We start from the raw sequence: 15,247 nt of genomic DNA, 5'->3' as shown, positions 1-15,247 counted from the left end.
TATTATAAGTTGTATCCATAAATTAAGAGATTTTTAGTGTTTTTTTACCCCTTGCCATATGTTGGGTTTTTAGTTTATCCTTGGGAAATAGGACATGTCTTTGGTTAATAGACATTTGAGGTGCACGAAATGAAATGCTGCGAAAGCAATTCAGATGGAGCTGACAGGTATGAGAATGGGGCTCAGCTGCTCCCAGCTCCTCTGCTTGATGACAGTCTTGCAATAAATAATCAGAAACTCGGTGAAATCATAGCAAATGTCAGTTTAAAGTTTTCACTTGTCAAAACTAAGATTGTCTTATCACCAAACCATTGCTGGACCAAATTATGCTACCTTTTATCTTCCTGTTTGTTGGAAAACATTCTTTACCCCTATTTTTTTTTTAAACTCAACTATGTTATAGCACTTCACAGACAAATTTCCAATCTGCACTGATGTTCATTACTGCTCACTTCATTTAATAAAGGAGGCTTAGTTTGGTCAGAAAGCAGTTGTTAGACTCTTCTGTTTATTAGTCTCAGTACCTGTCATTTACAGTTCCAAGTTAAACAATCGGGAACTGTCTCAGTGTTCTTTTCAGTTTTATGAAGAAGTTACTCTCATTTTATCTGTGCAACAGAGATAAAATCCTCAAGAACATCAAGGTTTTATTTGTCTGAGGAGCCATTATGATGTAACTTCTGATCTTTGGAAAGAAGACTAAGGTTCATTTAATTTAGTACTGAGTTTCCAAGAAGCTTTAGCCAATTTATTTTCACCAAAATGAGAAGTTATTTTGACTACTTTGGGGCCAGCTGCTGTGAAGGAGCCATCAAGAATGTTAGAGCTGCAAGGGGAGCTGAGCAGCATCTAGACCAGCCCCTGATTTAACAGGTGTAGCAGGAGATCCAGCAAGTGGGAGTCACACTCCCAGGGTTACAGCCAGGTGAAGGCCCAAGTTTAGGCACAGATGTCTTGACCGATATTTAACACTGATGTATTATCAAAAGCTTTGAGTGAATTTGAATTTCTCTTCTCAAGACAAGAACAATATTCTACTTTAATATCACTCTTTTTTTTTTTTTTTTTTTTTTGAGACAGAGTCTCGCTTTGTTGCCTAGGCTAGAATGAGTGCCGTGGCATCAGCCTAGCTCACAGCAACCTCAAACTCCTGGGCTCAAGCAATCCTTCTGCCTCAGCCTCCCAAGTGGCTGGGACTACAGGCATGCGCCACCATGCCCGGCTAATTTTTTCTATATATATTAGTTGGCCAATTAATTTCTTTCTATTTATAGTAGAGACAGGGTCTCGCTCTTGCTCAGGCTGGTTTCGAACTCCTGACCTCGAGCAATCCGCCCGCCTCGGCCTCCCAGAGAGCTAGGATTACAGGCGTGAGCCACCGCGCCCGGCCTTAATATCACTCTTATATTTAAAACTATATCTTAAGAAATCGGAAAGCCATCTGTTTCTTTTGTTTGTTTATGCTAGATGAATTTTTTTGAATATGAAAATTTCTTTCTTTTTTTTTCTTCTAGTCCCTCTTCTTTTCTTCTCACCATAAATATATATTATACCTGGAGGGAAAATTAGGACTACAGAAAGGGAGAGGGGAAATTTCAGGCCAGAGAGAGAACTAAGGCAGTTACAAATCATTGTGATCATGTAGAAGTAAGTTTCCGGTGGACTCTCACTTCTGTTTCTGAGAATGAGGAGGGATCATGTGAGCCCCCCAGGGAGAACAAACAAGAAAAGTTCTGAAAGAACCGAAGGGGCAGGTACGAGTAAAGGGGGAACTAATCACACATGAGGTCAGAAATGGTGAGCAAAACCCACACATAGCATTTGTGTTGAGCACCTGGCAGTGGTAGCATCCTGAACTTTGAGTGTAGGTGCTGCCACTTACAAGTTGTGTGACCCTGAGATCATGCTCACGAGACGCTCTTAGTTGGGCAGTGGTCTAGCTCACAATAGTTCTATTCTTCTCTCTCTCCCTCCTTTCCTCCAAATTCTCAGGGATTTCCAGCCCTCAATTTGAAGAAGACTGTTTTTTAAAACTCCGTAGCTACATATGCCTCTGTGGAAAAAATGCACATTGCCACTTGGTGTAAAAGGTCAGCTATGATAGTGACTGTTCTGTTCCTGGGCAACATTTAAAAAGAGCCAGTGGAGTTTAACGCAGCACATTCCAGAGAGCTCATGTCAATACAGAGAGCTCACCTCATAACCAGTATATTACACTGTATTTAGTTAACTCATAAGGATATGATTAAACCAGGATAATAAGGTGAGGCCTATATTCTGTACGTGGAAGAAGCATTTTATACTAAGGAATGTTCTGGTCTAGGCATTTTATCAATAATTATTAACTCTATTTGTTAGAACTACTTGTAGACACCCAGATTTTCAACCTATTTCCTGCCTCTGTGCTTTGCATACACTGTTCCTTCTGCCAGAAGGCCCTTGCTGCCATTGCCTCTGCCCATTCCTTCTCCTCAGCCCTTCTTCACCTTCCCTGTCCTGGTGTTGCAGAACACTACAGCACTGCACAGGCATCACAGTCGCTCTACACGCTAATGTAGGGTCTGTTCCAGGCTAGGAGGAGGAGAAGCAAAGGAGGTGTGCTGTCACGGGAAACCCACCCAACCCTGGGAGATGTGGGGGACTCTCCATGGAGGTCACGTTTAGGCTAAAGACTGGAGTAGGACATAGTCTGGAGAAGAGAGAAGAGCCTTTCTGGCAGGAATGGCAAATGTGAAGACCCATCCCCACAGGCTTGAGGCGAAAAGAACATAGCTCCGTTGCTTATGGTTTTCTCAAAGGAATTGCCATGCTGTGCTATAGTCATTGGATATGATGATTTGATTAGTCTTTTATGTCATGTACCTGAGAAAAGAAACCCAAGGGCAGTACCAAGTGCACAGATAACCAACAGGTGTGGCCTTTGTGGTCAAATAGATTCAGCTATGTTGTTCTCTGTGAGATTTTAGGCTGGCTTCTTAGCCTTTCTGATCTACAATAGCTCATTTGTAAAGTGGGCACGGCAGTTTCACTTGCCTCAGGCCGGGGATTTTGTAATGTGGGATCTCAGCAGCTGGCGTACAGTAGGCACTCACGGCATGCTTTGTATTCTTCATATTGTGACTTCCTAAGGTGTTAAATAGCTGAGCCAGGTCAGTTTTCATTTTGATTAGAAACTTTTTAATTATGTGAAGTTGGAATAATGGGGATATTTATTTCCATGACGGTCTAAGATAAATTCAGGATGATTGTTTCCCTACAAAACTAAGTGGGAAAGAGGAAAGCCTGAGGGGGTGAGTGGAAACTCTTCCTCAGATACTCAAAATGCGTATAGTTTAGTAATCTAGATTTTTCACAGATATGCTCCTATAAAAAAATTATGCCTAGTTCAGCTATAGCGTGCATGTGTACCTGTCTTGCGTTAGCTGCAGATGGCCGTGATGGCAGGCTCCCTCCTCTTGCCATCTCAAGGACGTTGTACATTGGAACATGCATTTGCCTGTCCTTTAGAAGGATCCTCGGCCTTTGTAACACAGACTTGCCACTAGATTGCAGAGACTTGTTCGAGCGCTCTCCTGTCCCACATGATCAGTGCTGCTGAGTCACCTTTGCCAGAAGATTCCTGATGGTAATGCAGCAGCACTGATGAAAGAAAACATTTAATCTGGGTCCTTGTTTTCAATGTATTATAAAGTGTAGTACCCACAGTTCATACAGTACCAAGTTCTCTGGTAGATGAGGGTTAAAGAAGAAATAAAGTCTTTGCCTTCTGTAACTTCCCATCTCTTGAAAAGAAGGAGTGGTGTTCACCTCTGCCCCCACAGTGCCTTCCACAAGTACATCCTTACTTAGTTTTTGGCATACAGTGCTAGAATAGTTCACGCAAACATCCTTCACTACACACTCCTATCTTTCCAAGTCAGGGTAAGTGTCTCTGTCATCACTCATGCACTTAGGCACTTACTATGTGTTGAGTGGCCAACCATTGTGGTTAAATTGTTAAAACATACTTATTATTTATTCAAATTGGGGAATTAGGTCAGGGGCCTTTGATAATCCTAAAGTCTAAGGCTTCAGTCTTTGGGCTCCGTGATCTTAGTAGGAATTTTTTTCAGTTTTTAGCTCTGCTCTGTATTAATTATTTTTAAGTTTTAGAATACTTCACTGAATATCACTTATACTTACAGCCAAATAATTTTGTACCAACTGTGTTTTGTTTTGTTCAATACAGTGGTGCTGATTACTATGATTATGGACATGGACTCAGTGAGGAGACTTACGATTCCTACGGTGAGTGAGTAGCCAGAATATATAGGAAGAGTGGGGAGATGGCCATAGAAAGACCTTAAAGATCTTAATTGGAAGAAAAATTTATACAGACATTTTGATTATGAAACAGCACTTTCCTCTCACTTCATTTGTGCATATCTAGCTATTTTCAGAGGCTCCTTTAATATTTAAATTTAATATTGAAAGAGACTAAAGACTTGTAGAAAATTGCATGAATTCAGATTCTGAATTTAGATTTTATGTTTGGGTTGGTTGTCATATGCTGATTTTCTCATTGATAGAATAGTTTGCCAAACTGCGAACACTTGATAGCATGGGTCTTTTTGAAGTGTCTTTGCTTCTTGACATTAAAGGGAAATGAAGCAATTGACACTACAGCTGTAAAGTGATTCTCCCGCCTCCATCTTCATATTTTAATTCATCTCCAATCCTAAATTCTCTGAAAAAATTACTTTGGGAGTCATTTCATAAAGGTTACGAAAGCACTGAGCCAGGGAGTAGATTCAAAGATCTGTCAGGCTTACAGGGAGAAACTAAACCCCTCTTAATTCAGTGGGAGCTGGCAGAGATTCTGGGGACTCACTGTCCAAAGTCTCAGTATGCAAAATGATGACAGGTTTAATTAAAAGAATTGGTGGCAGCAACATAATGATAGTAAGAAGCGCCATTGCCGCAGGGCAAAGAGATCAGAGAATGAGAAGCTTCAATCAGTTGCAAAGCTCTGATGAATGCCTGGTACCCAGTGCAAGTGAATCAGGATTGTGGTTAATGGATGTTAGGACATTTTTCTGAACAGAACTGAAAAACCATTTCCTGGTGTTAAACCTTTTGAAGTGCATTTTGTTGTATCACCTGCCTAAAGCTGTGATGACCATGACTGTACCTTGGAATTTTTATTTGTTATTTGTAGCAAACACTTAAAGAGAAATATGTTGGTTTGCTGAATGCTGTCTACTTAAATTGATGCAAGTTAGCTTGAGGGAATGACGTTGATTGCATGTTTGTATCAAAAGAAAGAGGTCATTTTTAGCATTTTTCCTTCACAGCTTTTTAAATTGGTCTCTGTGGGCACATAGCTTTTAAATTGTTGTATGTTGCAGCAGAGACATTAACTGTTTGATGTCAAAGACCTGTAGATATTAAAAGTTATCTTCAGACTGAACAGGTGTTTAATTTCAAGAGATAAAGATGATAGCTTATCCTTTATTATTAATGTTGTCCAGTATAGCTTTGGTATTATGATGAGTGAAATTTGACATTATATGATTAAGTTTTATTTCACATTCATGAAGTGGTACTGAGGTGTGAATTTCCACCTAGTGCGCCTGTCCTTTAGTCTATGAAAGGGTCTGTGAAGTATGAGACAGCATTTCTTTGTCTCAATCTACCTATTCCCATTTTGTTCTCCCGTTTTTTCTCCGTTGTTTTCCCAGATTTTTATCCTTGTTTTTTTCTGGCTTTTTTTTTTGTTGTTGTTGTTAGATGAAATAAATCTAAGTGATGCTTTTCTCATTTACTTTTCCCACTCATAAGTGCCATTATGTTTATAAAAGACAATTCTGTTTGCTACTTGAGCTTCTGAGTTTTTGTTAAATGAATAGCCACAAGGAAAGTTCTTGCAAAGTGCAAAAGTTGGTTCCCATTTACGATACAGAAACCATTTTTCTTCCCATGCTGATAAGTTTTGCTAGTGAGATGATCATTTTCTGTTGTGTTTGTAATTTCTTTAAATGCCTTGTTTTTATTTTTGATTTTTCTGGTACACCAGATATATATATCTTCAATATGACATCTGCCATCGGTTCAGAGCTAACTTAGATTCTGAAAGATTAAGCCACTGGGATTCATGGCAGTGATCTAATTGTGATTCATCTTATTGATTTTAGGACAAGAGGAGTGGACTAACTCCAGACACAAGGCACCTTCAGCAAGATCAGCAAAGGGCGTCTACAGAGACCAGCCATATGGCAGATACTGATTGTACTGTCTGATGTTGTGAAATAGCCAATCTCCACCAGTCCTGTATACTGTTCAAAGTAATTTTTTTCTATGAACAATCCCTTTTTAAATAAATCAAAATGCTTAAAATCTGAATGGATGGAACTTTAAACTACTTTGGTGAAACATCAACCTGGGCAGAAAAAAAAAAAAAAGACATGTAAAATTTTGTTATTTCCAGTCTGTATATGAAAAAATAGGTCATCCAAAGGGAAAAAAAATAACTTTGATTAACTAGTGTTAAACAAAAAAATAGGTTTACTAAATATGTTAATCTATTCTTTTAACATAAGCCTCACCTTTCATTTTAAAGGTTTCCATAGAATTTAGTTATTTTATCTTTCAGCCATATGCTAGTTTTTTTCTCTTGCCAACATGCGTAAAAAGGGAAGCCAATTACAAGTGCAAATAATGTGGTATTCTTTTGTAACTCAAGTCTTGAAATGTTCTGTAGTGTTAAGCAAAGTCTCCTCTTGCTTGATACTAAATAAACTTTTGAAAGAAATTTCGTGTGTGTGAGCTAACAATTTCATGTTTTTCTTATTTAAAAAGGCCTTCATAAATAGTTGTAAACAGGGAAAGAATTCATTTAACAATGCTTGTCATAAAAGGGTCACACTAAACATTGTACAGCTTATTTTAAAAATGGTATAAAATTAAATGTACCATTCTATACTCACCATAGATTTAAATGCTGTTTAAAGAGTCCAAATGGTATCAAGCTGCTTGAGTGGCACGTTAAAACTACGCAAAACCAAATCTTGTTTAAAAACTGGTTTTAAAATAACTACTGGATTTTCTGAAAAAGATGTGATCAGTTTTCATCTTGTTGAGCGTTTTTTCACTAGTGCAACTTTGGATTTTTTATGAGAATTTTGGTACCTTAATGAACACCTCGCTCCATGCTGGAAGCAATAAGCACAAAGCTTTTAAAGACATTCTGACTTGACTAATTGAGGTCGCACTCGCCAAGGCTGAGGATGTGTAACCCTTAAACGGTCTTCATTTTCAAAGGTAAATAAATCAAATAAGATTTTAATCTCACTTAATTTATCTTAATATAACTAATAAAACCAGGGAGATTACAACTTAGCAAGTTTCATTATCCATTTTAGAAAGGTTTTAAGATCACCTAAATTCTCATTTTAAAAAGTTTAATTTGTTTTAGTAATCTAAAAAGCTTTAGTTTAGTCAGTTTAATTGGGGCCAATTATTCCCTATTAAACAAATGTAAAACCTCATAACTAGTTATTTGTAATACATTATTTGGTTAGTAGTTGAGGGCACTACTTAAAACTGACAAATATTTAATAAAGTTATTATTTAATCATTTGGCTTAAGTTTTTTTAATTGTAGATAATGTAAAATGTTTACTTTTTATTTCTTGGGGGATTTCTTTCTCTTTATTTTGAGTAAAAACGTCTTTTCTTTTGTTAGGAAATGTCAGCCATCTTGCAATGTCAGAGAAACTGATTGTGCACCGAGAGCAAACCAAGGTAAGTTTGCCTTTTCGTTCCAGTGATTCTGATGTATTATGGAAAATGAAGACAACTTCATGCTTATCTAAAGTCACATGGTAAATTTCCCATGCTGGTTTCCTATTACCAACACTAGTGATTATGGAAAATTAAATCCTTAAGTCAGAAAAGAATCTTCCTGAATGTAAACAAGTCAGACCCAGGAAGCTTTATTACAAGCTGCAGAGATCAGAGGCTCAACTCATCACACTATTTAAGTATTCAGGTTACTTTCTTTAATAAAAATATAGCAGTCTAGTCAATAACATGAAAAAAATTTTCTAATTGCTAAGTAAAAAAAGCAGTTTGCCAAATTTAATGTATAATATCAACCCAATTTTATTTTTCCTTGTATATGCATAAGTAAAGTATTGTACAGATACACTGGAAATTTTTGACCATTATTTTAGTCTTGTGGAAGTACAATTTTTTGTGCTTCTGAATTTCATAAAACAAATTATTATTTCTCTAAGTATTATAGAAGTAATTGGTCTCACTTGTCAGATATTCTTGTATTTTTCTAAACCATCATAAAACAGTACTGAGGTCCTGATCTTCTAGAGAGTCTTACTTTTTTTTTTTTTTTTTTTTTGAGACAGAGTCTTACTCTGTTGCCCTGGCTGGAGTGCCATGGCAGCAGACTAGTTCACAGCAACCTCAAACTCCTGGGCTCAAACGATCCTCCTGCCTCAGCCTCCCGAATAGCTGGGACTACAGGCATGCGCCACCATGCCTGGCTAATTTTTTCTATATATATTTTTAGTTGGCCAATTAATTTCTTTCTATTTTTTGTAGAGACGGAGTATCGCTCTTGCTCAGGCTGGTCTCGAACTCTTGACCTTGAGCCATCCTCCTGCCTCAGCCTCCCAGAGTGCTAGGATTACAGGCGTGAGCCAATTTGGGCTGTGCCACCTAACTGTGTGACTTTGGGCAAGTCTCACTTTATAAATCAGTACAGTGAAAATGATGCTAATCTCATGTAGTTGTAAAAATCAAGTAAGGCAATATTATGACCAATATTTTTTAACCTGAAAGTGATACAATCATATGAAATTTAATTGTCAAAGTTGAATTCACATATTTAATATATATGAGAAATACATGAGCTCATTTTTCTTAATAGCCCAAATTAGCCTGAAACAGATTACCTTTAGAAAGAAAGTAATTCTCTTCATCACTTTCATAGAGCAAATAAAGTTCATTGTATTTTTATTTATCTTTTTTCTTGCACAGAAATGTAACATAACATAGACCACATCTATTTAGTATCTGATGTTACTGCATTTTTTCACTCTTTTCTCTCTTTAATAATATGTGTTTTTAAGAATTCACACATAAAAAATCAGGAATTATGGATAGATAGAGGGTCAGCCCTCAGATGGCCTTCAGCACTAATTTGTAGGAATTACTGTACAATTTTAGGTTTATTTTCATTTTAAGAATCCATAGCTTCATCAGACTGTAAAAAGGGATTATGATTCAGAGAGGTCAGGAACACCATTGAACAGGAACTCTCCTGCTTGCTTTCATGGTCTTCTCTTTTCTGACTGGTACTCTGCCAAGCCTTATTTCTTCCTATTTCAGGAGGAAGACCCTGCTGCAGACAAGCCAGTCACATTGTGTTGTTCCAAAATCTCTTTCTCCTAGTCTTGTTTTACCCCTTAGAATTCATTTATTTTCTCATATGACAACATTCATCAAACATGAATTCCATACTGCATACAACAGACGCACTGGGAAGACAAAGGTCTGTAAGACATGGAACCCTACATTCAAGTAATTCAAAATCTAATGGAAATGATAGGCTGATAAACTTGCTGTCTCCTGTTCCTTTGCCCATAGAAACCATGCCCACCCTTCAGGAATTGGCCCAGTGACCTCTCTCTTCCACGATGTCTTCACCAGTTAAATCAGGCCATGATCCTTCTGCCTTCTCTGAAGAGCATATTTAGTTTATATTTCTTCATTTTAGTGTTACTATCATATCACTTACATTGGTTGCACATTGCCATAATCAAGCATATGCTTATCACTGTCTATAAATTATTTTATTGAATCCTTATAACTATAAGACGGTATCATCTATATTTTAGAAAGGAATAAATTTAAGCTTCTAGAGGTGAAAACTCACATTTATATTAGCTCATATGCCTTGTAACTGGTGGAGCCAATATTTGAACCCATGGACTTTAGTCCAGTCTTTGATCTTAACCATATTGTTATACTGTCAGTTCTCTGTGCTAAAGTGGCTTCCTATAAAGAGCCTTTAGTTTGTGTTACCTTGTATCTCTAAGAGTAACTCATACCCCACTGAGTGAGCCTTGGTAGATATTATGATCAATAACTGCCCCCTTCTCTGTCTCTACCTCACCCCTGCCCCAGATTCCTTCAGGGAGAGATTCTTTGACTTTAGGTTCTTAATCTTATACTCAAGGTATTCCAAGTTAAATCAGAATCAGTATTCACTCAGATATACTTCCTGAGCATCTGCTATGCTGCAGACAGTAGGAAGACAATGATTAAAGGCATAGTCCCTGTCCTTGAAGTTGCCAAAGCCTACTGGGGAAGTAGGCAAGGAAGAGTCAGTGGACATCTGACAGAGATACATGTGGTGCTTTACAGGCGCATGGAAGAGAGATGTGTAACATGGGCAGGTGGTTAGAGGTAGGAGAAGGTGCCAGTGGAGATACTAGGACCAGTGGAAGATAACCACATAGGGAGGATATTCTTGGAGCATTCATATTTCCAGTTCTGCCATTTACCAGCTTTGTAACCTTGGGTAAGTGACTTAACCTCTCTAAACGGAAGCCTAAACTGCAGTTTCCCACACATAAAATGGGCACAATAATGATACCTATTTTAGTATTGCTGTGAAGATTAGATGCATGCCTGTCACAAATAAATGTGTTTGCTATTGTTTGTTGCTATATGTAAATATTTACAATTACAAGAAAACAAATAATTGTCTAGAAAATTTCAATTGTATTAGATAATTAGAGAAAGCAGGAGATGGTGCTGGCTAGGTAGGCAAGGGACACATAATGAAGTATCTTGTAGGCTCTGCTGAGGAGCTTAAATAGAATGTGGCATTTCCAGATACGACATCCTCATTGTCTTCAACCTGCTTCACTGCCTTAGACGGGTATCCTGCCTTTGTTGGTCTGTGTTCTAAAAGGAACTTTGTAGAAACTTCTGTTTGCACTGGTTAGTGATTCTGTGGCCAGACAGTGAGTGCCTCAAAAAGCAGGGGCCCTCTCTCTTCCATCCTCTTGTCCCCATCTCGTCACACAGTACTTGACATAAGGGTTTAGTAAGTCAGTGGCACTGTCAGTGTTACCCATATGACACCAGAAAACCCCCACAATCGTGCTGATAACATTGTTTTTCAGGTAGTCCAGGTACCTTGTTCTAACTCAAAGTTAGAGACTAGTCACAGCATATAGATGGGTCCCAGAATTTAAAACTAACGACTTGAAGAAAAAATAAAAATATAGAGTCAAAAGTTAATCCAGAATATAACCCATTTATAGAATATATGTGACGAATGTAAATAGTGTTTGTTTCTACACAAATAATGTCTGCTATTTATGTTAATGTTCAATGTTTTATAGGGGTAGATCTGTTTCCATCTTTGATTGGGAAAGGCTGTGGATCATTTATCAATCTGAATTTCATCCATCCTTACATAATGAAAAGTCATACCCAGTTGAAGTTGATTCTGACTGGGATTCCTGTTTCAAGAATCCCTCTTTGGCTCTGCAGGTAGAGCGCAGTCTACAGTACTGCTCTGATCCTAACCTTATTTGCTCCTGCCCTGCTGGATTGAAGACCCTTCTGAGGGCTTTCATTGCTACTTAAAATCACAGTTCTCATCCCACTCAGCCAACTCTTGATCTAGCTAGTTGTTCTTGGTCTATCCCAACTTGGAAGTGAAACTTGGAGCATACCCTCACCCAGGAGGCCTTCTCTGGCCCACTGTCTTCACATCTAGCCTAGTAGAATCTCTTCTCAAGGACCCTCATATCACTCTATGAATTCTGCAACACAATGCCCTGTGACTGGCTAGGTGCCCTCCTCTCCTCTGACCAGAATATAAACATCTTTAGTGCAGATAATCATGTCTTATGCCACGTGAGTGTTAAATGAACAAGTAGTTGAATATGTGAGTAAATAAAATGAATGAGGTGGCTCAGTGTCCTATCTGTCTTACAGGAAAATGGACTGGGATTTCTTTGGCCTTATTGGATCAAGTTAGTCCTCCTTCCATTCAAAGATAGCGGGTTATTAAGCTGTGTATGTATGTGTAATATCTCATTTGAACCACTACTGGCAGGATCCATGCATCTGTTACTAACATAACACAGTTCCTAGTACCTAACAGACACTCAAAACAGGGAGATGGAATAAATTGGCAGATACCACCATGAAGTGTGCAGGGATGGTGCTGTTTCTAAAGATAGATCTCTTCTCCTTGTTGATGTGTTTGTCTTTCCCCCAACTGAAAGACTTTAGCTTCCTTAAAGATAGATCCATGTCTTATTTGACTTGTACTTCCAAATTGTAGCATACCACCTGGCATTTAGACAAAGTAGGAACTGACAAGGTGTTCAGTGAGGAATGAGTGAGTGAACAAGTCTGTAATTCTTCCAGCACTAACACTGAGTGAGCATTTTTCAGTACACATAGTCACATATTTACAGTAGTTTGACTTACAATTTTTTGACTTTATGAGGGTCCAAAAGTGATACACATTCAGTAGAAACTATACTGTAAATTTTGAATTTTGATCTTTTCCCAGGCTAGTGATATGCAATATAGTAATTTATGGATATGCCAGGCAGTGGCAGTGAGCCATTTTGTTTTTTACTTTCAACAAGGCATTCAATAAATTACTAAGACATATATTAATTATAAAATAGGCCTTGTGTTAGATGGTGTTGCCCAGCTGTAGGTTAATAAGTCTTCTGAGGACTTTAAGGTAGGTGAGGCTAAGTTACAATGTTTGGTACGATAGGTGTATTAAATGCATTTTCAACTTAACAGTATTTTCAATTTATGATGGGTTTATTGGGACATAGTCAGATTGTAAGTTGAGGAGCATTTGTATTACTTTGGTTTCTCAATGGAAATGAGATATGAGACACTCCTATAACCATTGGCTTGTTTCAGTGGGAAATGTGAAGTTGGAAAATCAAAATGTGTCCCTTATTTAATAGGTAATACTTGTGCTTGGTATGAAATCCAAAACTTCCAAAAGAGTATACAATGAAAAGTTGGTCATAATTCCCAACCCTTCTCCCAACACTGATAGGCAATTGTTTGTAATTTTGTGTGTGTGTGTCTTTCCAAAATAGTCTGTACATAAGTAAAGCATAGTTTTAATTATCACTATTTTTTACATATAAAACATTATACTGTTTTCTCCTCTCCTTGTTTTAGAGTATATCTTAGAATCCATTTTCTATTATTTTATACAATAAAGCTATCTTTTTTATTTTATTGGCTGAATAATATTTCTATAATGAGCCATAATTTAAACAATTGCTGACTGACATGTAGTCTGTTTCCAATATTTAGCTCTAATTAAAGGCAGTACTAGAAACAGCCTTACATCTGTTTTTGTACACATTTGTATATATCTGTAGAATAGATTTTTAAAGTATTCTCCATTTGTTTGTATCCTCTGCAGTTTCCTTTCTCAGTGTTTCATAGTTCTTTTTGTAGAGCTCTTTCTCCTTCTTAGTTAAGTATATTCCTAGATATTTTGCTTTCTTTGTAGCTATTGTGAGTGTTATTGAGTCTTTGATTTGACTCTCAGCTTGACTATTATTGGTGTATAGGAATGCTACTTATTTGTGTACATTGAATTTGTACTGTGAGACTATGCTGACTTTGTCTATCAATTCCAGTAGTCTCTTGGTGGAATCTTAGGGATTTTCTAGAAATAAAATCATATCATCAGCAAAAAGTTTGACCTCCTCTTTCCCAGTTTGGATACCCTTAATTTCTTTTTCTTGCCTGATTGCTCTGACTAGGACTTCCAGTACTATGTTGAATAGAAGTGGTGCATCCTTGTCTTGTTCCAGTTCTTAGATATTCCAGTTCTTAGGGGGAATGTTTTCAGCTTTTCCCCATTCACTATAATGTTGGCTATGACTTTGTCATATGTGGCTTTTATAATTTTGAGATACATTCTTCTATGCCAGGTTTGTTGAGTGTTTTTATCATGACAGCCTGCTGGAATTTCTTGAATGCTTTTTCTACATCTATTGAGATGATCATATGGTCTTTGTTTTTGCTTCTGTTTATGTGGTGAATCACATTTATTGATTTATATATGTTGAACCATCCTTGCACCCCCTGTAATGAAGTCCACTTGGTCGTGGTAGATTGGTTTTTTGATGTGCTATTGAATTTGGTTTGCTAGTATTTTATTAAGGACTTTTCATAAGGGATACTGGTCTATAGTTTTATTTTTTTGTAGTGTCCTTTCCTGTCTTTGGTATCAAAGTGATACTGGCTTCGAAGAATGAGTTGGGAATGACTTCCTTCTTTTCAATGTTGTGGAATAATTTCTGCAGTATGAGTATCAACTCTTCTTCATAGGTCTGATAGAATTTGGCTGTGAATCCATCTGATCCAGGGCTTTTTTTATTGCTGCTTCAGTCTCATTGCTCTTTATTGATATGTTCAGGAATTCTCTTTCTTCTTGATTGAGTCTTGGGAGGTTGTGTTATTCCAGGAATTTATCCATTTCTTCCACATTTTTGAGTTTATGTGCATAGAGATTTTCATAGTATTCACAGATGATGTTTTGTATTTCTGTGGTATCAGTTGTAATATCTCCTTTTTTATTTCCAATTGAGCTTATTAGGATCGTTTCTCTTCTGTTCCTGGTTAATCTAGCAAGATGTCTATTGATTTTGTTTATGTTTTCAAAGAACAAACTTTCTGTTTCGTTGATATTCTGTATTTTTTGTTTGTTTTCAGTTTCATTTAGTTCTGCTCTGACTTTAGTTATTTCTTTTCTACTGCTGGCTTTGGGTTTTCTTTGTTCTTTTTCTAGTTCCTTGAGACATGTCATTAGATAATTTGGGATCTTTCTGTCTTTTTGTTGTAAGCATTTAAGGTATGAATTTTCCCCTTAGGACTGCTTTTTGGTGAATCCCATAGATTTTGATAACTTGTGTCCCCTTTGTCATTCAGTTAGAGGAATCTTTTGATTTCCATCTTAATTTCATCATTGATTCAGTAATCGTGCAGCAGGAGGTTGTTTAATTTCCATGACTTTGTGCAAAATTGAGTGTTTGCCTTGGTATTGGTTTCTAGTGTTATTCCACGGTGATCTGAGAAGATACATGGTACAACTACAATGTTTTTGAATTTGTTGAGCCATGATTTGTGGCCTAAAATACGATCAATCTTGGAGAGTGTTCCATGTGCTG

At 37.3% G+C, this 15,247-nt stretch overlaps 1 protein-coding gene across 3 annotated transcripts in view; it reads left to right on the top strand.

Moving 5' to 3' along the window:
* KHDRBS3 (KH RNA binding domain containing, signal transduction associated 3) overlaps window positions 1-15,247 on the top strand; it is a 192,238-nt gene that overhangs the window by 167,380 nt on the left and 9,611 nt on the right. For 2 of the 3 annotated variants that reach the window (XM_020289028.2, XM_076005000.1), the window contains exons 8-9: window positions 4,229-4,287; window positions 6,174-6,778. In XM_020289028.2, coding sequence (XP_020144617.1) covers window positions 4,229-4,287; window positions 6,174-6,265 — 151 coding nt within the window. In that variant the 3' untranslated portion in view covers window positions 6,266-6,778. Of the gene's footprint in view, window positions 1-4,228; window positions 4,288-6,173; window positions 6,779-7,722; window positions 7,782-15,247 lie in introns of those variants that run through there. The other variant, XR_012920138.1, reaches the window with a different exon arrangement.

The sequence above is a fragment of the Microcebus murinus genome, chromosome 7 (assembly GCF_040939455.1).
Source record: "Microcebus murinus isolate Inina chromosome 7, M.murinus_Inina_mat1.0, whole genome shotgun sequence".
NCBI classification, from domain to species: Eukaryota; Metazoa; Chordata; class Mammalia; order Primates; family Cheirogaleidae; genus Microcebus; species Microcebus murinus.
The sequence above is the reverse complement of the archived record's forward strand: the minus strand, read 5'-3'. Positions and strand labels throughout refer to the sequence as shown.